Below are 23,658 nucleotides of genomic sequence, written 5' to 3' on the forward strand. Positions count from 1 at the left end.
ACAGTACTGTTTCGGTTAGCCCCCCCCAGGAGGTGCGGAACTCCTTTCACTGAGAAAGTACGGAAGAAATCAAGCTTTTCTTCGCAAAATCCTCGGTTTCAAAAGTCTTATGGCTCTTCCCTGTGCTACAACCTCCATATAGTTAAGTCACCGCGCCTGTACCCTTCTGTTTCCTTCCCCAATACCACATTCAAGAAGAGACCCAGAGACACTTGTCTTCCAAACTACTAACATCTGTCTCATCTCCCTTCGTGCAAGCCAGCGGGATTCTACTCAGAAAAGCAGAATTCCACAATCCCCGCCCCCCCAACACATTATTTTTCTTCTTCCCCACGGCGGATCTCAGCCACCAACAGGCCTCTCAGAAAACCCCTATTCCCGTTTATCGACACTCCACGGAGAACACGCCACGGCGAACACAACCTCTCTCCTTTGCCCTGAAACCCAAACACAAGGCCTCTCTCCTCCCAGCAGTCCAAACAACAGCGCAAGCCCTCTCTCACAGCCTTGCTATGGCGGGATCCTCCTCCCTCCCGGCCGCTCGGTTCCTCCTCCTCATCTTAAGGCTCAGCGAGGTTCCCGCGCAACGCCCCGGGCCTAGCCCGCCCCGCGGCCGCCATGCAGGAGCTCCGCAGCCTCGGGCTCCGCACGAAGGGCCCGACCCGCACCCCCGCCAAAGCCCTGGGAACCCCCCCATGGCCGGCACCTCATCCTTTCTCCCCGCCCCCGTTAGCTGACCCCAGGCTGGGAGAAGCTGTAGGCCCGCACCCGCGGGCCGTGCCGCTACGACAAAACCCCGGCCCTGCGAGGGGGATGGGAAGGAGGGAGGGAGGGAGGGAGGGGAGAGGCAGCTTCACTCACGCTCTCATGGTCCCACCGCACGTTGCTGCGCTTCTCATCGGGGGCCAGGTTTCTGTCCCGGCCCATAAGCTCATCTAGGAGCTGGGCGGCCGATATCATCGTGTCCTCCTGGCCGAATCCCCCCTCGCCAAACGCCGCCGCCGCCTCCGCCGCCGCCTCTCCTCCCCGACCGACCGCACCGCCTGAGAGTGACAGAGACAAAATGGCGGCGCGGCTCCTCGCCCTGCCCACAATGCACCGCGCGCCTCCTAACCGCCTCTGGGGCCCGGCGGAGCGCGGGCCCGGCCCGCCGGCGGTCTCGCGTGGAGGCGGCCGCCGCGCGCCTCACCCACCCGGGGCCCGCCGCAGCCGCGTCCCTGTTGGGGCCGGGACGGCTCCCGGTTCGAGATGGTGGCGGGGAAAAGCGGGGACGGGGCTGGTCCCCTTCGCGCGGCCCGGCCTGGGGGTGTCGTCGTGTGCACGGCCGCTGAGGGGCCCGACGGGCGAGGAGGTGCCGAGGAGGCACCGACACCTGGAAATAACGCCACAGAGAAACACCACACCGGTGCGTGGCTGGGTGTGAGGGACGCCAGGTGCCGCGCAGGCCGCTGTCCTGCCTTGTGGGGTGTCATGGCGCTGGGACGCAGCCTAGGCCCGCGGTGCTGTGGCAGGAGCCTTTGCGATGCTGTTCACGGCTGGGGGCAGAGGAGACAGGCCTGGGCGGCAGCTCGGGGGTTATCATGGTCCCCTCTGCTCCCTGGCAGGGTCAAAGGCACCGAAACCATCCCCGATGCACTGGCCTCTTGAGTGCCTCCAGCAGTGGGTATTCCCTTGGGAATTCTACCGACGTGCTGGGGGGGAAGCCCCTCAAATCTAACCTAAATCTTACTGTTTGATCTTGGAACCAATTTCTGCTCATTTTGGTGGTTTTTTTTCCTTTCTAGATGTGACTTTGTACCTCATCTTTACTGAATTTCACATACCGATTTTCAATTCTCAAATCTCTCTATTTCCCAATTTCTCAAAATAATTTTGAACATCCTAAGTGCATGAAATTAATTAAATTTTTAATTAAATTCTATTTTTTTGAAGAGTTTGAAGTCTGTATTCATGCTGATGCTGTAAAGCCCACAGGACTCACAGCAGCCTTGCTCAGAATCACCGAGCCCTTCATGCAAACGCCAGCGTTACCTGCAGAGTCTCCTTTCAAAAATCTGTCCATAACACCTCCATGACGCAGCGCTGTAAGGCACTACCAAGTTCTTTCAAGCTTTTGCAATTTTGTAGTGATTTAACAACTCACTGGAACTGTTGGAAGAGTGTAACGGAAGTCAATGCAACACAACTCGTATGAATTTTCGGTCTTGATATCCTACAGTGGGAGTTTGGGGGCAGGAGGGCAGGTGGGTGTTTGCTTTAGAAAGGGGGGCAGAACTGGGCTGTGTTGAACTTCTTTATGTTGCTCCAATTGCATCAAGAAAGCAAATGGGTACGTTGGAGCCAACTACTGCAGATTCCCCCAGCATGCTGGCATGTTAGAATAGAACCGGCTAGGTGTCTGGCTGGAGTTTGAAATTATTATTTTGACTTTTTATAGTTGTGAAATTTTTACCAACTCTTCTCTCTCCCGTAACTTGGTTTAGGACAAATCCACAACGACCAAACCCAGCTTTTCACAGCAAGTAATGCCAATTACAGGAATTACCTGTAATCTTTCCAGTTGGTTTGCAGGCAGATGTTGATTGTTTTATTTTTTTTTTTTTTAGGGTTTAATTGATTTCACTGAGAATGCTCAAAGATGATGAGAATTTCCTAGACAGGACAAGTGCATGATTCCAGAACCTGAAAGAACAAATAACGGGGTAGGGGACACTGTGTATTATGCAATTATATGCACATCAACACCCCAGTGCCTCCAGGAGTGCCACGTACCCGCGTGTGGCCGGTAAGTCACCCGGGCAGAGCAGCCGTGACTCGCCAGCACGGCTGTGCGCCGGAACTCGATGCCTGGGCCGGGGTTGTCACCGGTAATAGAGTCCCCCAGCGGAGCGCGGCCCGGACCCCTGCGGGGGTGACACCGGGCGCCGCTCCGCCGCTGGAACCGGCGGGAGCCGCGCTGTGCCCGCCGTTCGTTCTCCGGGGCTGGCCGGTGTGCGGGAGATGAGAGCTCGCCCCGGCCTGGAGGCCGTCGGGGGCTGCGGCGAGATGGCGGCTTCGGCCGCCGAGCGGGAGCGGCAGGAGCGGCTGCGGGAGGCGGCGGCGCTGGGGGACGCGGAGGAGGTTCAGAGGCTGGTGGAGTTGGGGGTCAGCCTCAACTCCCAGAACGAAGTCAACGGCTGGTAAGGCTCCCCCCGGGCGAGCCGGGGCCGCCGGCCCCGCTGCTGTGGCAGGGATTTCTCCTCAGGTTTTCCAGAGCTTGCGCTCTTTCACGTGAAATAGAAATCAGTTTGAATTTAGAATGAAATTAAAAGGTCGATCCGCTGCCAAATGCTCCTCTATATAGATAGCTCTGTTCCAAAGAGGAAAAAATGGTGATGCAGCTGATAACTGCTGTTACAAACACGCGTCCCCATCCCACCTCCTGCTTGGATCCTGTGGTGTTTGCTGCTTCTCCAGGTCACTATGTTGTTACTTTAGATTGTCTTTTTTTTTTTTTTTTTTGGAAGGGCATGGTGGCAGACTGAGACAGCACGGGCAGTCAAAACGCAAACCTCGGCTTGCCAACACGTGTTCATGTCTAGCCAGAAATATTTTTTTATTAACTGCTAAAACAGGTTTGAAAATTACTTTCCCTGTCAAGCAGGGAACTCGCAGGCTGTTTCAGCGATACATATAAACGCTTTGGTTTTGACATCTCATTCAGATACCACCTGATAACACTAAAACCAAGACTCTTCTGTAATAGACACTTGTACAAGTGGGACACTATACATGCACACACGCACAAAAAATGTTATTTGAAGCAGGATTTACAGGGCATTTTTGGAGACTGTTTTCCGTAAGTTCAATTCAGCCTGTATTTACTGTGCTGTATTGTGCTTGAAGTTGTAATTAAAAATAGGAAGAATAAAATTAGGAAAGGAGCTAGACTTGTAAAGATGAAAGTTTGATCAGCAATTTTGAGAAGCATGGGACACTTGCAACTTGAGGTTCAAATTGTGGTGATTAAAATTAGAACTTGTGAAAATTTGAGGTAATTGATTCATAAGATGTTGAATTATCTTAGTAAGATAAAGAGCTGCTTGTCATCAAAATGAGTTTGTGTCTAAAACTGGCACTGATAAAGAAATCTGTCATAAAATATAACTATTTTAAAAAAGAATGACCTGGTCATTTTTAACTATGGCAGTAAGTGGATCTTTGCTGTTATTTAAATTTGCTTGTAGAATTTGAATTTCTCCAAAGAGCTTCTCAGTATGTCTGATGCTAAGAACTTACATTTTGATGCGTGTCAGGTCCGTGGGTAGATGGTACCTCTTCTCCAGGAGACCACGTGAAATGGTCAGGATGGGTCCCAAAAGGAGGCCAATGCTATTGAGGCTTATGTACCTTCTCTACAAACTAAACCTGCGGATTTTGCACTCCAAGAAAACACAGCCATACTATCTGCGCTTTTTCCCACCACTTTGGTCCAAACTAGTTTATGACTTGGCAATGCGCTCCTTGTGAATTCATGCAGGCTATTCACACTTATTTCACAAGGAGATATTTGTGAAAAGTCCAGAAAGCACTGCACAAAAAACCTAAACAAACATGGTCTGAGTTTCATGGAGCTTGTCTCAGATTCTGTGGGATCTTTGGTGTTAAAAATTCAGGAATGCTTTCTGCCGACTAAATTCTTTTATCCCATTTAAAAATGGCACTTTAGTTGAAATGCACAGCCCAACCTTGAAGAGAAAATACAGGATTTTGCAATATTGCTAGCAATATCACGTCTGAAACACAGATTTTGTAGCACCCTTCCTAGGATGGTCTGTGAAGAAAAATAATATGTATATATACACTTACATTTGTGTCTCTTCAGTTAGATCTAATTCTACGTAACCTCTTGCTGCAGTGACTAGTCTCATTACTTTTATTTCAGAGATACTTTCTGCCATCAAGATACATTAATTTTAATAAGAAGAAAGTGTAGAATTGAGCCTTTTGTTTCTGGTAAGGCAGGTTTATTAAGTCAAAATGTGTAACCATGAACAAGGTTTTGTAAGTCACCTTGTCTGCTCTTGGTTTTATCTGATTTATATCACTCCAAAGATCAGATTGTCTCTTTTCTCCCTTACATCCTTCTGTACAAGAAAACTTAAAAAAGCGGAATTTTGTATAGAAAGTTGGAAGTTACTGGTCAAGGTACAACTTTGCAGTCTAATGACTGTGTCTCTCAAAAAAAAAAAAGTGGAAAAAGCTTTTTGGAGCTAAACTTTCAACTGAAACTTTTTTCCCTAAGTTTGTTATTTATCTCTGCTTTATTTTACTTAATTCTTTAAAAAAAACCCCAACAACTTGGAGAAGGGTTAAGTGTGTTCATTTTTCCAAAGAGTTTCCTTCGGCTGGAGCTAGAGAATTAAAACCAAAGCTAAAAGCTAGGGAAAGGTCAAACATCACGAGAAACCGCGATAGGGAAGAATGGCAAGACTGTACAGAGAGTTATAATGTGTGAGTCTACTAAGTCCCTAATACTAAGCACTAAATAAGCTCAGTAGCTTCTAGGATGTTTCTTTACTATGTCTCTCTAGGTCAGCAACTGCAAATAATAATTAAAAAAAATAGAAAAGTGATTAGTTCGGTGCATCAGTTACAGATTGCAGAAAACTAGTTGTCTGCAAATGAAAGCTTGGGAATTGCTGGTGCAGCAGATAGCAACTGGGCAAAGAACTGTGCTTACAAGCTCTGCTTACAATATTTTAAACATCATTACTTTCCCAAAAGTGCAAGTCATTGTGCTGACAGCATTAATTAAAGAGTAAAAATAGCATCCCAGGGAGGTATTCCTATTAGCACACATACACACACAAGTATTTTAAGTACAACTTACTCTTTCAAAGATTAAAATAGCATACACTAGCCTTCTTTTAATATTTATTTTTCCAGAAGGGTTAGCAGTCTAATAAATGACAAATTGAAAATATATTGAACTTTAAAAATACTACTATGGTAACTTGGTATCAAGAGCATTAGAGCAAGGGAAAACTACATCAGCAGGTGTCACTGCAGGCTCCAAAACCAGTGTAAATTTCCAAGGAAGATTGCAATTAAAACTTTTTTTATGTTAGACACGCATTAGGTCTTGTTCTTCTCATAGGCAGCAAGAATGAGTGCAAATTTATTTGCCGTAAGTTAGGATTTCAAACAGCGTTAACATTTTCCATGTGCAGGACTTGTTTGCACTGGGCATGTAAACGGAACCATGCTCCAGTGGTGGCTTACCTGCTGCACGCCGGTGCTGACAAGGAGATCCTCACGAAGAAAGGAGAAAGGCCAGCCCAATTAACGTCAAAGAGAGAGATAAGGAAGATGTTGGGAGGTAAACCTATTGGCTATGTGATATGATCGTCAAAGACTGTAGTAAAAGGCTGTTTAAAGCACATATGTTCCAATCTTTATTTTGCATGTGAAGACACTGTGTTCGGGTTTTAGTAAAACTGTGACTTGATTTCCAGAGCATTTACTTGGTAAGAAATCAAAGTTTAAGAAAAGAGGATTACCGACAAATTCCATATCCAGCTAGCCAACCTTTTTTCTAAACGCTGAAAAACTAGAAAAACTGTATTTTGAAAAATGCCATGATTAAACCAGTGACAGATAGATGCAGCTTCCCATTTTCAAAAGGGCAACAGGAGAAAATCTCTCAAATTTGTATGAAGCCCTTATATGAGCAACACCTAATTGTCCTGATGTTCTGTGGAGCTTAGACACTGTGTTGAATGAATAAAAAATTAGCAGCCCAGAGAAACAGATCATTAAAGGACATCGGTGGAGCATTTTTACCGTGTTTTGTAACTGTTGTAGCGGAGTGGGCTTTGCTGCTAGAGGTGATAAGTAATTTGAAATGTAGTCGATGTAACAACCTCTTTCCTCCCCTTTGTATTCCCTTGTCTGTTTTTGTTTTCGTTATTGTCTCCCAGCTGTTGAATTGGTAATGTTTCAGCTCTCCCAGTACTGCACGTTCTTTTCCCTTTATCCCCTGCCTTAATATCAAACAACATATTATCCTTTGTTTTTCATTGCCTTATACATTATGAAGACGATAGCATTATACCACCAGAGACCGTGTTACAATGTGCTGGCTACAGATTAAAACAAACCAAAACAAACAAAAAGTATTGCAGTGTTTAGAAGGAAATAGCACCCCCAGAATTACTGGAATCAGTCTCTGCTTTTGTGTTTACTGTATTGCAACACCTGAGCATGGTTCTGTCTACTGTAGAAAAAGGGCGTAGTGCTTCTTGATTCATCTTTTATCCTGCAATGCTTTGAACACTCCACACCATCTCCATAAGAAAAAAAAAAAAAAGCAGTCCCGCAGGGCAATAGCAATACTTCTTTTTTTCCCCCTCAAATCAGTCTTGGAGAATGTTGTTTTGTTTGTTTTACAGTGGAAGATGATGAACTCCCAGACTTGAAGAAAGATTCAGATCTGCCAATCATCCCTAATTATCTGGCTAACCCACCTTTCCCTTACGTTTATAACACCATCAGTAACAGTATTCCAGATCCTCCTGTGAATGGGAGTATCTCACACTTAGAACCGCAAGATACCGACTCTTCTTCCTTACCTGATGTGGAGACTTGCACACGTGCATCATTACAGCATGGGAACGCTGCTCCCGAGGTGGCTGACAATGGAGGCATGCCGTCACTGCCCAGAGGGTGTACTGCACCACGACACTCAAAACCTGTCCTTCAGAAAGGTCCAGTTTACCAGGGATCTGTGTCTTGGAGCAGAAGTCCCCCTTCGCCAGTTGGATCAAATCAGTCCATACCTCAGCAAGAGAATGGCTCCTGTATGGGGCCTGTGCCAGCATTTCAGCCGGTTTTCTTCACAGGAGCTTTTCCACTTAATATGCAAGGTAACAGTAAAAGTCTCTTCTCATTTTGTCTTAGAACTTCTGTCATCTTGGACAGTGAAAATAGACTAATAAGGGTTACATGTATTCACAGCACTTCTAGAGATTTTCAGGTTCCCATGCTTAGGCATTCAGGAAACATTTGAAGGGAATTAAAGAGGCAGATATCCTGTTTCTGCTGGAACTGTTATTAAAATATTTATGAAAACATTTGCTATTTGTCTCAAATGCTATAAAAGCATACAGACACCAGGGTAATCTCCTTCTCTAAATAGCATACTCCAGGCTTCAAATAAAGAATGTGAGTATGCAGCCAGTGAGCTCAGGAGAGAACCTCACATGGCTCAATCTGCAGACCTGAGCCTGAGGTGAACTATTACGTGATCTGCCATTTCTACAGGTAAATATTGCCTGCCCAAAGATGGAAATCTGGAATTTCCATTTCAGTTCAGAATTTCATTCTTGAAATAAAAGCTGTTCTGATGCCGTGAATTAGCAAGGAGAAGTTAAAAGAATCTATTTGAATCATAGTGCGTGATGACCAAAAGAATTAGAAAACAATAAAAGCAATCTTGGATTGCTCAGGAAATTGATAGCCAGTATAATCTTCTGCTTTTAAGTTAGCTTAAATCCAGTAAGATGAGTATGCACGCAAAGGTTCATACAGGCATATACACACACTGTATTAGATTTGTGATGATTTTTTCATACAGGTTGATGGAAGTCAGTCTAATGAAAATTGCAGTCATACAAGTCCAGGTGTTTGCTTTCTGAGGGTGCTTGTAATGTTACAAATGATACAAACAAGGTTCATAGAACATAGATATATTTGGAAGTTAGTATAGAGATATCTTTTCCAATTCCTTTGTACAGCTGCCTATTAATGTACCTTTTTATTTCTAATAGAACTGGTGCTTAAAGTCAGAATACAAAACCCTAATCTTAGAGAAAATGACTTCATTGAAATTGAACTGGACAGACAAGAACTGACCTATAAGGAACTGCTCCGAGTGAGTTGCCATGAGCTGGGTGTTAACCCTGAGCATGTACAGAAGATTAGAAAATTACCAAATACAATGCTAAGAAAGGTAAGAACTCTAAGTTTTGAAGTGCAGTAACTTAAAAAAAGATTTTTAGGTTACCATTAAAAAGGAATAATTTCTTGGTCACCTGCATAGGCCCATGTTGAAAAAAACCACCAAAACACCCAAACCCAAAACAAACCAAAAACCTCACTTCAATTTTCAGCACTCAGCAGTTGTTGGGTTTTTTTTTTTTAGTAAAAAGGTTCTCAAGTTTCTTGATCATTTCCTTTCATAAACATTTGGTGTTGAGCCCAATTAAGATCTGATTTCTCTACTACATTCTTAAATTCAGTGCAATACCACGCCACTGTGACCTGTCATCAGCATTTAAAAAGCCTGCAGTACTCAACTGGGTTTTGCTAGTTCAGTAAGGATTGTATGCAGTCCTTTAAAAAAACAGAAAGGGGTTTCAGAATTATCCCGAGGGCAGGTCTCGGAGCATAACTGTCTTTTCACTTCAGTGACACTTACCTGTGCAGGACCTGCTGACCTGTGTTACTGATTCACTGTTGACCTTTCTTTCACTCTCAAATCCCTCTAGAGCATTGTTGGCGTCAGTCGTGGAGCTAATCTGATTAGTACTAGATTAATAGACTTCACTGTACTGCATCTTCACTGACTATAAGATGACTTACTCTGTTAGTCAAGAAGTGGGGAAAAAAAAAGGACAAGCAGTTCTGTCACTTGCCAACTTAGGTTGTTGTTGAAGGGACTGTTTTTATTTCCAGCTCTGATTAGTTCAGGCTCTCAGGGTAGGACTGCAGGACACTTACTGTTCCTGGAGGTGACACTTACTGTTCCTTGAGGTGATACAAACCTAATTGTGTTTAATGCTGTTCAGCAGCAGGGTGCTGCTGCAGAAGGGATCAGAGCTCGAGCCTGTACTGTGGGAGGGTGTCTTCCATTGCTCTCTAAAGACCCTGCCTAAGCCAGTGCTACGGTGGTGGTGGTGGGCCACTCTGGAGGAAGCTGCATGCAGGACCTTCTTGGGTAGAGGCAAGACTCAATTCATGAGCTTTTAAGAATTACCAAGGGGGAACAAAAGAGGAGTTGGCGGTGGCATGCAGTAGATCTTTACAAGTGTAATTCCACCAATCACTTGCTATCACCATCAGTATTGCATTCCTTCTAAAAATAGACTTGAGTAGCTGAATAGAGTCCTGGAATAAATATAAGATGCAAAGGATGTCTGCTTTCCAGTTTCCTGTAAAGAATTGTCATATTTATGGATAAATACATACCTTGTGTTAGTACAAGCCTACTATTTTAACTTACTTACCTCTGCAAAATTGAACAGACGGTTTATCACCTAACACCTTATTGTATTTATTTAAAGGACAAAGATGTTGCAAGGCTACAGGATTTCCAAGAACTGGAGCTTGTTCTAACAGTAAGCGACAAAAACTTACTTTTCAGAGTCCCAACACTTTCTGAACGGAGTGGTTATAACAAGAAGGCATCAGAACTGACATACTAATTGTTTAAAGAATAAAACAAAAGATTTGTATCTCTCATTTTAAAATTACGTTTGAAATACAGTATCTATAAGGGCTAACGATGTGAAAAAAAAAAATCTATTTTGTTAACCTTGAAATAAACTAGAGATGTTACGCACAGTTACAGCCTTTAGTTAATCTAAGAGTAATGAGTCTGATATGAAAGTAGCTTAATGCAAAGGAAGTAGTGGTAGAACAATCTGTTAATGCAACACTTTTCCTTACAAAAATCTTGAAATACTGTAGAGTTAGCAGCTCTCAGGGAAAGGCTTACCTTAAACTGTTCTAATAATTTGTTTGCTATAAAATAGCAGAGGTACTCAAGCTAAAGAACCTGCCACGAAACCCACTGAATATTTGTACCGAGTCCATTACCATTAATGTTCACTTTTTAGATCGTGTATTTTAAGTCATATCTTATTTAGAAGGAAAAAACCAGAAGGGTTCAAATCTGCGGAAGAAGCACAAAACTATGTCTAGTTTAAATACTATCAAGTGACTTATTACCTGTGATTTCTTAATCCCTGTTTACACTTTTCCCTATTTCTCAGGTTGAAAACAAAAAGTAATAGTAATTATCCAAATCATAAATATGCTCTCAACCAAAATCCCTTTTATTGTTGTCTGTCAATATATAGTATTGACATGTGCAATTTAAAATACTATTTTTGTTACTGTATTGAAAACACATTTCTCCAATGCTGCTTTAATTTCCCATTTTAAAAGCACAAAAATTGTAATTTTATTTTCCTTTTACTTCTACATTCCTGAGAAAGATCACATCTTGAAACTTCCAAGTTGCCTGTGCAAAAAGAAACTAGTGAAATGCCCAGGGTTTTCTGGGCTGATATTAAATCTTCATGTTCCTATGCAATGTATTTTCTTTTTTTCCAATGACTTGTGTTTACTCATGTTGCTTACTGAAAAAGCCCCCACTTTTCCTGTTCCTGTTACTTAAAATTCAGAATTAGACTACTTTGCTATGAAATTCTGAAATAAATAAATTGAAAAGTATTTAAGAGCTGGATCTTATCTAATTTTTTTAGGATTTTATTATTTACTCAGTTATCTGCATTTGAGGAAGTGTTTATTCTGGTAGCCTAACTGTGAAAGTATGTAGTGTGAAGTAGATGAACGAACTGAAGTACAGGATGTAACAGGCAAACAGAATGTACCAAGCTGGACTGGATTTCCCACTTTTTCTTTGTCTTCCCCCCAGTTTCTTTGGAAACTAGAGCAACCAAAGTATTTTATGGTTTTGTTCTCTAAGAATTTACAGCCCAAGTTAGCTGTATGTTGTATGTGGACCTGTAAGTGGGATCTATAGAAGTAGCACGCTGAGCAGGGAGCCACCCAAACTAGCTGGAGGAAATGCTGAGGCGAGAACTGCATCGTAAGCTCTCACCGCTCCAGATGGCTCTAGGTATCCACCACAGCCTTGTCTCCCTTCTCGGAGGCTGTGGCAGGTGAAGAAGTTCATTCTTCCCCTGCAGTCAGAGCAGTCACCTATATTACAGCTAATGCAATAGGAACTGGTACCCAAATTTACCCGTGCTCTCTCTTTCTCATCTAGTGAATAGTACTTTGTGCAAAGGGAAGCAGCCTCAGCAGGAGTGACTGAGCACACAAGAGGGAGCCCTCTCCCAGTCTGCATTGTAGATGGATTTCCAGTGTTCACCTGGAAGCACAGATCCATGCAAACACCCAGGTTTCCTGTGTGCCAGTTAACTAGACTGAAGCTCAGTCTCCTAAGGCTAATAGTAGAACATTTTTGTCACAACAAAATATCCTCTTCTGAAAAGTGTTGGAGGTCAAATGTGGCCCGAGTCATTGGCAATATCTGTTTTCTATCCCGAATTGCTGGTGGCGTGTTAACTTCTGTATAATGGAATAATAGAATTGTTGTTCCTCATATTGCACTTTGTCTATTGCATTCTCCCTGGCACACAGAGCAGATAGGGCTTAGGCATCAGCTGTCTAAACACCAGCTAAATCCATGAAGGTACCAGGATTAACCAGTCAGACCTACCAGAGAAAAGCTCAGCTGTTGGGTTGATGACTTCGTTGTTACACTGATTATCTTGCACAGATGCTGATCGCTATCTATGCATTCAGAGGAATATTTTTATACCTTATGCAGTTGATACATGGAAGATACTATTAACACTCCTAACGATCTGATCAGTGTATAATCATTACATTACTGTGTATGATAAATAATTCATTACTTTGTGCTCTGCTATATGAAATGTTAATGTCAAATGAATGCTTGGCTGCAGACTCTTGTTTCTATTTAAGTAGTATTATTTGTAAGAATTAATAAATGATTATTTTTGTCTTCTCAAAGCTTTTCTGAACTTTACTTATGGAAAAACATAGGAACTTTTTCTTGCCAGGTAGGTTTCTAGGGTGCTTGGTTCAGGAAGTGAACAACTAAAGCAAAAGACATTCTATCAGATTCTAGCAGCAAATACTGTTTAAACACAGTACTCCCTTTATCTGAGGAGGCTTGGTTATCAATAATAAGGTAGATTAGATAGATAGTTATTTCTGCAAAAGAAATCACATATTATTTCAGGTGATTAAGTGTTGAATGAGATAAATTATATACACATCTGCTCAGCATGCATGTTCAGCTTAAGTGGAGACTTACTCATAGTGATTTCATACATAAGAGAGATACGGCAACATTATAATACTTCTGTGCAAATCACGTCCCTGCAGGCTTACGTGGAGTCTACTAAATTGGTGGAAATTGTGTAGTTAATGATCTATATTAAGCCATCTGTAGGTTTAGTTTTAAATACACGTTACTTGTCATTCTTGTGCTGAAGAGAAATTTTATAATGCTAAAGTTACCCTGGGCAGGGATACCAAAGGTCCTGGGATAGGTCCTGGCCTTGAAGCCATAGCATTCAACTCCCCTGTCCTGGGGTAAGTAGTGAAAAGAACAGGTTGGAACCACTCAGCAATTACACATTATTTCACTGTTTTTCAGCTGAGTCACTGCTTAACTGGGCCTGTCTTCCCACTTCAAAACCAATGAATCCTTATGCAGAAAACACACAAAACAGGTGTATTTTGTACCATGAATATAATTTACTAATTAGAAACCTGAATACAATACATATTGCCCTGCGATACATACATTTTTCTTGGCAGAATGTTTGGCATTCTTTGGGAAAAAAGCATATAATAAAATACTTTATGTATATAGAAAATATTTAAAAATATAAAATTCACTTTCTGGTCCTTATAATTGTAAAATACTTCGTTCACATATCACAAGTTCAGTCTACTACAAAAACTGTTTTGTAAATTACAGTACATTCACAAGTCACTTTTGTGGCAAGTCAGTAATATTAAAAAACCCCCTAAACCAAAACCCCAAGGGGTCGTCTTTTCATGCTAGTCCAGCATCTTTGGCCATACTGTAGAAAATACCCTTTGATGCTATAAGGCTTGCAGGTGTATCAAATTCAGCTATGGTTCCGTTGTCTAGAACGAGAACCCTGTGCAAAACAAAAGGTGGTGGTGGTGGGGGGGAGATATGTCAGAGAATTCCTCGCAAGAAATGTGATAGCCCTTTTTATCACAAAGCAAACTGCTCTAATCTTTGCCTAGCCTTTGTTTTGTTCAATTATTTTCACACGTTGAAACACAACGGATGATAAACATTCTCCCTGAGCTGCTGTTTGATTTAAGAAGGTACAGGACAGTCACTATCTCCCAGGGGTAGTAAGGAGGGGAGGGGATGTTTAAGAAAAAAAAGTGTCATACCGGTAGTTCTGGAATTGAAACTATAGTACCAGAAAGCCAAGGAAATTAAAATATATTACTATACTTCATGAGCTTTTAAGTAATTAATATGACGTGATGTTAGTGAAAAAGTTACAGCAGCTGCTAGTTTAAAAAGGACCTGTAAGCTTGCTGATGGTGCCATTAATGCAACTGGGTAGTATCTCTTGTGCAGCTCTGGTTAGTGAACATAGAACCTGTTTCTTAAGCCAACAGAGGCAAAGTCAGGTCTGGATATTCTAGGATTATATGGCTTAAACATCATGCTTACATACTACCTGACAAGAGCATCAGCGTGGCTATCTAGAGACAAACCAGACCCTTTTAAGTGCTTCTTCACATACCCAGTAAACTGGTGAGCCCCCCCCGCCCCATTAAGAGATTTTTACCTTGTGTAATCCATAATTGTGTTCAGCCTGTGCGCGATTGTCAGCACTGTGCAGTCTTCAAACTGGGTCCTAATTGTCATCTGGATAAGATCATCTGTCTCGAGATCGATAGCTGCTGTCGCTTCATCTAGGATCAAGATTCTTGTCTTGCGAAGCAGTGCTCTTGCCAGACAGACAAGTTGCCTTTGGCCAACGCTGCAAGCAGAGACAGGGCTTTCACAAATGAGGCCCCCGTGCCCGTAGCTCTCCACTGCTCAGAATCACTTGTGCCAGAGCAGATTACTCATCAGGTAAAGTTACCGAACAAAAAAAAAAAAAAAAGTATTTAGCAAACAGCCCAGTCTGTCCGCCCTAGAGCTAATAAATACACATTGCAGCATTACTCAGCTAGTTTTAGAGTTCGTGTTCACTTGCTGCCTGACCCAGTACTGACAGAGCCACCAAATGCCCCTTTTCTATCACCGTGAAAAGAGCCAGGGGAACTAATGATTACAGTGCTTCTGCCTGAGTTTTCAGAAACACACACGGTTGTAACAACACTGAGCATATGCTAACTTAAAAAAAAAAAGGGGGGGGGGGGCAAAAAAAAAATCTGAGGCTGTAAGTCCTTTCTACCATTAAAAAAAAAAAAAAATATCTGGGCAGCCCACACCTCCTCCCCTGCCACAAAAGCACCCCAGACACAGCCTCTGTCTCTGTGGGATGAGGAAGGAGCTGAACATTCATCACATAAATAATCTGGTTACACCACAGTCTAAGAAGCCAACGCAGCACATCAAAGCATGGCATTGTATCATGCTCATTCATGTCTTCATGGGACTTCCAAATAATAATGGAAAATAAACACTGCTAAAGTGTCAGTTTAGGCAGAGGACTCTTACACAGCACAGCAGTTATATGTGTTACCATGGCATTTCCCTTCCTACCAAGCCATGTTTAAGGCACTGCCTATTCCTAATACCCTGTCATCCTGAAACTCTTTTCTTTCAAAGTTTCATGCTGAAACTTTCTTTTCTTTCTTCAACAAGACAGGATTTTGGTTTGGGAGAAATCCTTCCCAGCAGCAAAGAAGAATCAGATCATTCGTGGCAGAGGCAGAACAGTAGGCAAATATTTGAGCCTTAGTGGTTTTCTTGAAACAGGAATAGGTGGCTAAATAATTTCAGACACAACAGACTACAGTGTAGACCTGTGCTCAAGTGTTACTCACTGTTACAGCTGAATGAAAGCTCAGTTTCTAGTCCAAGCATTCCTTACCTAAGATTTTCTCCACCTTCTGCGCATTCATAGTCCAACATGGATGGCTGGCTGCTGACAAACCTCTTCAAATGAGACAGTTCAAGAGCTTTCCATATTTCTTCATCTGAATACTTATTAAATGGATCCAGGTTCATCCTCAATGTTCCAGAAAAGAGAACAGGATCCTGGATATAAAACCAACTTTCATTAGACAAGTGCTTTAGCTGTTTTAAAGTAGAGATATTATGAGTTACTGCTTTGAAGTCTCCATTGCACTGCAGGTAGGCCACCTCCCAGTCCCATTCACTCTGAAAATACATTACGTTATACACACTTAAAACTCAAGTTCCAACTGTAAAGATGATTTATTCTAAATCCTGTTTTATCACCCAGCATCAGCTTATAAGGTGGTAGGACAGGACCACTTAAAATATAAATAGTTTGTTTTTCTGAAACAATTTTCTGAGTGTAACAAAGCATTTTCCTCTGTGGATAAAGCATTATTTATGGTTTGCTAAGCTGTTAGAGAGCCTTCCTTTATTGTGATACACAGAAACAGTACCTGAGGAATAATTGTTAGCCTCGATCGAAGGTCATGGAGACCAATCTCTGAAATTTTCACACCATCGATTTTAATTTCTCCTTTTACAGCTTCCAGGATCCTAAAGAGACAGAGTGTCATGGAGGACTTCCCTGCTCCGGTTCTGCCAACAATTCCAATCTACAACAAATTGCAGGTTTAACAACAAAGCATATAGTTAAAACCAAAACAAAACCCAACAAGAAAACCCCAAACAAACCTCCAAGATTCCTCTAAGAGGTTTCACACAAGGTCTGAATCTCAGAAAGAATGTAACCATCCTTCCCTAGAAACCCGTGTCATACACTGTAATGTGTATATTGTCATTCCCATAATTTGAATGATATTACATACAAATAGGTACATAGGCCTAGGGCCATCCTACATAACTGTGGGTGATTAGCTGAAATACGCATGTTAGGAGTCCCATCACTCAAGGACAAGAAATAAAGGCTTTCCAGAGGGCAATTCAGACTTTACGGTAAGCACGTGCATCTCCATTCCAGAAAGCGGCTGTCATCCTGTCTGCTTAGTATAAGGGTAATTCTCTTCTCTTTTAATAACAGCCTGTTAAGTGGAGGACTTTCCCATGCTAATTGTTCTGTCACCAGCATGCAATACCCAGAACTTTCCAGTGAAGCATAAAGAAATGAATCTCCCAGAACAAAGACAATTTCCCGATTAAGGAAGCAAAGAATGTAATCTCCTTCCATGCCAAAAATTTCACAGGGAAAGCCAGAGAGCAGAAAAAGCTGGAATTCCTTCTCCCATCTGCACTGCTTCAGAAAAGCATTCATGCCACTGAATTTTTGTCACTTGCACTGGTTTCTCCTACATGGTGTATGGTAGCCTGTTTCCAGCCTAACTTGGAAAGTCCAGAAAGTCCCATGCAAGTGGTCCTACTGCTTCCAGCCTGGAGGATGCTGGCACCGACAGCATGGTTGTCACTGCTGGCTCCTGCAATGCCAGCTTGACCAGGTCTCCACCACTGGGGCAAGTGTGCCTGTAGACCCCATCCTCTACTCCATGGTTGTCACTGGGAGCCCAGAGCAAAGTTTTAGCAAAGACATACAGCTCGTAACTCACCTTTTCTCCACCGTGCACTTGGAGGTTTAGCCCCTTCAGCACTAGATCCAGGCCTTTCCTGTACCTCACAGAGTAATTCACAAACTCCAGCTCTCCCTTGGATGGCCAATCTTCTGGAGGACTCTTGCCCTCAATGATCCAGGGAGCCTAAGGAAAACAGAAGTCGGAAATGCCTCATATAGGTTTAAGAAAATATAATTCAAACTCAGATACAAACATTAACATTTGTGGGTTACTAGAAATACATCTGATAAATCAAATCTCCATTATCAAACAAATTTATAATAATGGGGGAAAAACATGGGTTCCTAAGTATCCACCCATTTTGGTCTTTGTTGTGAAGTTTACAGGAAAAAAAGTCTGAGCATATAGGGCCAAATCCTCAACGGATATAAATTTACATTTTTTCCATTAACTTTAATAGAACACTGCCTGTTTCATGTAAGCTCAAGCTCTGGCTTATATGTATCATGCACCTTGTCTAGCTTCCTTTTAGCTTCCAGATTAAATACTTGATCTCCAGAATCATACACTGCAGCTCTCCTCAGATCCTCCATTTCCTAATTGTTAGTCTCCCATCATGTACACAGGGCTAACAAAACCCAGTGTGTCCACAGAGCAGCAGATTTCCCAGCATAGCTCCATCTGCCACCATTAAAAAGTCTTTGGCAACAAAGGTAGATGATTGGATGATTTTCCTGGATTAGGCAGTACAGTGTTCCTAGAGATGTTCTTCTCTCATGGGAGATGAGGACTGATTAAGCTGATTAAACAGAAATACTGTTGAAAACATGTGCATAGCCTGATAATTGTACTGCAGCTGTGCTCACTACCAGAATCACACCACCATCCATGCAGGTAGGACTATGCATCAAACACTTCAAACCCAATGGGAGCATTATTCTGATAGTGAAACTCATCTCTGTTGTGCTATAGCCCCTCACAGTAGCAGAAAATGAGATGCTAAGCACAGGCTGCATGACGGCAGTAATAATTTGGAGCTGTGATAGCATAAATTACAGTTCCGAGCATGACATTTGTTCAGGTTAAATGATAACATTCTCAGAGCAGGAACTGTCTCTCAAGAGTCTAAAGACAGACCATGTAAATGTGTGCATTAAAATTTCACCACGCTTGTTGGTGAGCATGCTTGATGCTTGGTAACGGACCTCTGTTTCAGTTTCTGAATATTCTTTTATTCTTTCAACAGCTACAATGTTAGTTTCAAGTTCAGAAGTCATTCGGACCATCCAATTCAGAGACATGGTCACCTTGGAGAAGACAAGGAACAAAATATTACCCACAGAGGATTAAACAGATTTAATAACAACAAAACCAGACACTGCTATTAAGACAAGGATTGACATTAATATTACAAAAAGGAATAATTACCTTTTCATTGACATTAATACAGTTACTGGGACAAGAAGTCTACAGATAATCAGGTGCTCACGTGAAGAAGCATATGCCTCCCACGGTGATTTAACAAATGGCCCTCTCAAAATAGTTGGTTGGAAGCCATTCCCCTAGTCATGGGTCTCACTGGAAAACTGCTAACAGGAATCCTGCACACTCATGGTATCCAAAAAGCTTCTGGCAACAGTGAGGCCATTACATCTGCTAAACTCTCCACAGCTTGGGTGAGTACAGTTTATCTTCCCTGTTTATGAATCCTACTGATCTGCCTGTGATTACCTGGACATACTGATGTGCTACATAGCAGACATGATGCAGGACACGTTAAGCCCATGCGCTCAAATTACCTTGGTGGGTGTACTTGACACTTCCTGAGCTTCCTGCATGCTGCTGCTGGGGATACTGGGGTGCAGCACAACCTCGATGCTCCCAAAGTGCCCTGAAGTCCTACTGCATGTGAGCTTGCTGATGGTCTGTCAGCATTCAGTTTAAATCTCTACTGTTTCCAGATGTCCCACAACTCATTTTTATTATTTCCTTATTAACTTCAGCTTTAACAAGCACTTCAATTATTGCTAATATCTCCATACCATCTACAAAAATGCAAACCCATCAATGAACAGAAAGCTGTAATACATACCTGTAACGCATAAGATACTGAAAGTCCTACCAAGCCAGCATTCAGGCTGTTTTTACCAATCACAGCAAAAAGGGCAGCAAAAAGGACAATACAGTTCCCCACAAATTCAACTCGAATGCCCAGCCACCTGGGAAAACGGCAGACGTAAGCAGAGTGGTAAATGGTTGCTTGGACCAGTTATGCAAACACAGCATTATTTAAGTGGAAAGAAGTTGTTATATGCCTTTTTACCTGTTTGATACTATGCCAGGATAGTAACTCTTCTGATTTTCATCCATCTTCAGATCACTGATGTCTACAAAGGACTTCACTCTTCTATAGGCTCTGATGACACTGGCCCCTGATACTGTTTCTGAGAAGTGTGAGTAGATGGGAGACCTGCTCACAGACTCCAGACGCTTCAGCTGGCGGGAGGTAGCTACGTAGAATCGCTGCCATTTTTTGGAGAAAAGTGTACATGAAATAATTTCTCTTTTAATTAACAGTGAAGAATTTTTTAGGTTAAGGATTTAAAGGACATTGCTACTGATGCACTTCAACCCTCCAAAATATTCTCTATAATTAAGAAGAATTTCAAGAAACTTATCTTTGCTTCATTCTGCAACAGAGTATTGGGTAACTGCAATTTCTATAGACTGTAAGTTGAATTTATCTATGTCCCTTTAAATTTAGTTAATATAGCCTAACAAAATGAATCCATTTGTAGGAGCCTCATTTTCCAAGGAAAGGATACATGAATTTGCACCTCTATTATCAGGTCTCTATTTATGATCTATAAATAAGCTTCATTTTTGCTCAGAAATCAATACAATTGATGCTTTCGGTTTTCAAGATTTTAACTCCTCACCACCTTAAAAACTTGTCAATATGTCAAATATATACACACTTCAATATATTGAAGTGCACTGCAGCTCTATCTCTCACAGTAGGGTTATTTGTTATTACTTAAAAGCAAAAAAAGGTTATGCCTATTTATTTCATGACCACATTTCACAGGACATTTTTCCGAGAGAAGAAGATAATGTTTTGTTTACATAAACATGTAGTTATTTCAGATATTTCAATTTTCCCCCAAATTCATGTTGTTTTTCCTAAAAGAAACATGAACAATGGAATAAGAGTCATTGCAATGGTAGTCAGATATTTTTCCAGTTACCTGAACAAAGAAGTACAGAATTGCAAGTGGAACTATAACCACAGCGAAGAGCGGAGTACTTGCTATAATTACAATCATTGTCGACAAAGAGGTGAAGAATGTTCCCAGGAACATCAAGATGGTCGGTGGGATTACTTCATCGATCACATAGATGTCCTTTGAAAAGCGGTTGATGATTCGGCCGGTTGGGGTGGTGTCGTAGAAGGACTGCGGGGTGTGAAATTTGTTCTCCAGCAGAGCAGCGTGGAGTGTCCGGGCTGCATTAATGCCTCCCATGGCCAGGGTAAAGGAGCAGATGAGTACTATGAGGCCTAACACGTGAAGAGGAGACATGTTAACCAGTGAACATGATGTTCCCGATTTGCAGACTCTCAGAAATTTCTATTGTGCTAGAAACTTTTTTTCCTTTACTATATTCCCTGTCCACCCTTCTCTTACCATGCACATTAGCACTATGGCATTGCGGTCACTGCTGCCTAAGGAACAGGAACATGTCCTGTAGGATTTCACCATGCTGTCCACGTAAGACAGATGCACAACCACCTTCCCTCTGCTTTCCGCAAGCCTCCATGAAGTCCTAATGCTACAACTTCACCCCAACCCTTCAGTCTCTTCTGCACCTAAGTTTTCATGTTTTCTCTCCAACTTATCTCTCTCAAGCTTCCAAGTCACCTGTGCAACCCCCCCAAGGGCTTCACAACAAAATTAAAAGCGTTAGGCTGAGCTCAGACTTTGTAGCTCCAGGTTACATTACTTCCCTTGCTTAGGATAGGATTCGGGGAGCAATTCTGGGCTACCAGCAACTGGTGCCGTGGCTTTCCCACCTAAGTCCTCTTTACTAAACATTGAGACATCATGATTTTATCTGGTTTCACCTTGCAAGAGGCCCAAGGCAGCATAGACTCCGATTCGCATGGCTGTGTTGTGCTGGGTCCCGTTTATCACCGGCTCATTGGTCCAGTCACTGAGCCACACATTGGCCCCAATGGCAGCAGCATTTTGACAGCAATATAGGAAACATATCACTAAAGTAATGACAGGGCTGACAGCCTTCACATATTGCCAGAACACCGTTAGCTTTACCTGCAAAATCACAGACCAAAGCTGGTTTGTACAACTTACACAATCAGGAGTTTAGACAGAAGAGAAAAAAATTATTCGTCAAAGGAACTGCTAAGTTCAGAACTACCCAAACTCTAACGTACCACAGAGAACAGTTCACCTGCCTGAGCTCCACATCAGGGCAATGACTTTCAAAACAAGTCAGAAACTTCTCTGAAATACTCTTTTCCTCCATTTTGAGCAACTGTATTTTATTAGTTTTGTGGGGTTTTAGTTTTTAAGACTATGCCAGCGGTGGGGGGGGGGGGGGGGGGGGAAGAAGAAAAGAGGCTGATCAAATAGCAGCAAAGGATGGGTAACAAGAACAGGAGCCAAGTTTTTCAGGCAAAAGCAGCAACTTGGCAGGCATATTGAGCTCAGGACTACTTCAAATGGCCTATTTAAGGAAAAGTGCTGAATATGCCTCCATTCAGATGTCTTTACAGCAGCTTAAATGAGGTACCAAATGCTAGTGCACCCCGATAGGAACATAAACAGATGATGCTTGTGGCAAAAAGTAAAGATGCTATCTCTAAGGTAGTACAAAAAGGCAGGGAAGCAAAAAAAGAGACAGAGGGTCAGGACAAAACTCAGTCTCTAAAAAAGCATAAGAAGGAATAATTAAAAGAACAAGTGTTGTTGATTAGGGACTTTGAAAGCTAAAATAATCCACAGAAACAGTTAATTACATGTCTGTGCCATGGACCGCATCCACGTACATCAGACTAAACAGGACACACTGAGCCTTCTGAAGTGGAGGGAAAGGGCTTTCTTTAACAAAACCTCCCGGCTCCTACTCCATCCGCTGCTCCTTTCTGTCCCTTTCTTTTACTTTTGTATTCCCATCTTCTCTTTTTTCCCTTCTCTTCTCTGTTTCCCTGTTCCCATTTCACCCCCTGGCCCTGCTCGGGGAGAGTACAGCCCCTTTTGTACCTATAAGCATAAAATGCTCTCGAAGATGGGGTGGCAGGTATCACTTAGACAGAACAGATCCGCTGGCACACAGCAGCCCGCTGGCAGCTGCCTCGTAAACCCACTGCTGCGGTTCATCAAATAGCCAGTGCTGCAGCTGGACTCAACAGCAGCCAAACAGTTTAAAGACCAACAGTGCTGAAAGCTCTGCAATGCAAAGACAGGGCTGATGGAGCGCAGTGCTACGCGGTATCAGGTGACTGTGGCAGGAGCTGGAAGGGATTTTTTTTTTTTTTCTTCTTTCCATAAGTACATAGCCCTTGCCAAGTGCAGAAAGCTCTGCCAAAATCCCAAATTTGAATGATCAGTGGCCACCAGATTAATGCCTAAAACCTGCAGTCATAATTTATACAACACATTTAACAGAACTGGCTCAAATGTAAAAATAAAAATTATTTTTTTCAAACAGAAAAAAAAGTAGAAAAAGGGAGGGAGGAATCAAACCATACCGTTCCCGTTTCAGTGGTTTCAGCCTGAGTAAGTTTCTCATTAGGATTTTTTCTTGGCAGAGGAGGCTCTGCTGGCTTCTTTTCACAGACTCTTCGCTTCGTTGACATTTTGTTGGGACATTCTCCTCCCTCAGAAGATATTACACTAAGTTGCCTAGTCAAAACAAAAGAGTCATTAGGAGAAAAAGGGCATATCGTGGCAGTGCTAAGGCAAGACTGGGATGCAGCAGATTGGACTTATTCCCAGCTCTTCTGCTGAGTTCCCATGCCAGCGTCACTCACAGCTATGGGTGCTTGTACCACCTCTCCGAATGTTCAGTGATGCCAGAAATATAGTTCCTAACAAA

At 42.4% G+C, this 23,658-nt stretch overlaps 3 protein-coding genes across 13 annotated transcripts in view; 1 reads left to right on the forward strand and 2 right to left on the reverse strand.

Annotated features, from left to right (window-relative positions):
• LUC7L3 (LUC7 like 3 pre-mRNA splicing factor) overlaps positions 1-1,059 on the reverse strand; it is a 19,836-nt gene extending 18,777 nt beyond the window's left edge. For 2 of the 8 annotated variants that reach the window (XR_012045422.1, XM_072881468.1), the window contains exon 1: positions 862-1,059. Coding sequence is in view for 6 of the 8 variants with exons in the window: in XM_072881468.1 (XP_072737569.1) it covers positions 862-960 (99 nt within the window). In the remaining 2 variants the exon portion in view is untranslated. The remainder of the gene's footprint in view (positions 1-861) is intronic. The other 6 variants (XR_012045423.1, XM_072881471.1, XM_072881469.1 and 3 more) reach the window with 4 other exon arrangements.
• Positions 1,060-1,112: 53 nt separating this feature from the next.
• LOC140660520 (ankyrin repeat domain-containing protein 40-like) lies at positions 1,113-12,808 on the forward strand. Of its 3 annotated transcripts, XM_072881476.1 has the most exons (7): positions 1,113-1,405; positions 1,933-2,084; positions 2,607-2,785; positions 6,213-6,361; positions 7,434-7,907; positions 8,811-8,992; positions 10,326-10,605. In XM_072881476.1, the coding sequence occupies exons 3-7, from the start codon at positions 2,670-2,672 to the stop codon at positions 10,464-10,466; spliced, it is 1,062 nt and encodes a 353-aa protein (XP_072737577.1). In that variant the 5' UTR covers positions 1,113-1,405; positions 1,933-2,084; positions 2,607-2,669; the 3' UTR covers positions 10,467-10,605. The 3 variants fall into 3 exon arrangements, with proteins under 3 accessions (XP_072737577.1, XP_072737578.1, XP_072737576.1); XM_072881477.1 differs by lacking the exons at positions 1,113-1,405; positions 1,933-2,084; positions 2,607-2,785 and adding exons at positions 2,816-3,179; positions 12,059-12,808 and having other exon boundaries at positions 10,326-10,379; XM_072881475.1 differs by lacking the exons at positions 1,113-1,405; positions 1,933-2,084; positions 2,607-2,785 and adding an exon at positions 2,817-3,179.
• Positions 12,809-13,588: 780 nt separating this feature from the next.
• The window catches only part of ABCC3 (ATP binding cassette subfamily C member 3), a 50,383-nt gene continuing 40,313 nt past the window's right edge, over positions 13,589-23,658 (reverse strand). For both annotated transcript variants that reach the window (XM_072881195.1, XM_072881194.1), the window contains exons 21-31: positions 23,312-23,465; positions 21,665-21,872; positions 20,790-21,100; positions 19,865-20,064; positions 19,634-19,760; positions 18,747-18,848; positions 17,578-17,724; positions 16,474-16,632; positions 15,930-16,096; positions 14,673-14,867; positions 13,589-13,997 (exon numbers count right to left, since the gene is read on the reverse strand). In XM_072881195.1, coding sequence (XP_072737296.1) covers positions 13,889-13,997; positions 14,673-14,867; positions 15,930-16,096; positions 16,474-16,632; positions 17,578-17,724; positions 18,747-18,848; positions 19,634-19,760; positions 19,865-20,064; positions 20,790-21,100; positions 21,665-21,872; positions 23,312-23,465 — 1,879 coding nt within the window. In that variant the 3' untranslated portion in view covers positions 13,589-13,888. The remainder of the gene's footprint in view (positions 13,998-14,672; positions 14,868-15,929; positions 16,097-16,473; positions 16,633-17,577; positions 17,725-18,746; positions 18,849-19,633; positions 19,761-19,864; positions 20,065-20,789; positions 21,101-21,664; positions 21,873-23,311; positions 23,466-23,658) is intronic.

Source organism: Ciconia boyciana, chromosome 16 (genome assembly GCF_034638445.1).
Source record: "Ciconia boyciana chromosome 16, ASM3463844v1, whole genome shotgun sequence".
NCBI classification, from domain to species: domain Eukaryota; kingdom Metazoa; phylum Chordata; class Aves; order Ciconiiformes; family Ciconiidae; genus Ciconia; species Ciconia boyciana.

Bases quoted from the DNA above. Each gene is read 5' to 3' on its own strand.
- LOC140660520 (XM_072881475.1), top strand. From the start codon at position 3,001: ATGAGAGCTCGCCCCGGCCTGGAGGCCGTCGGGGGCTGCGGCGAGATG. The intron at 3,180-6,212 runs GTAAGGCTCCCC...TTCCATGTGCAG, and splicing joins CAGAACGAAGTCAACGGCTG to GACTTGTTTGCACTGGGCAT. The intron at 8,993-10,325 runs GTAAGAACTCTA...ATTTATTTAAAG, and splicing joins CAAATACAATGCTAAGAAAG to GACAAAGATGTTGCAAGGCT.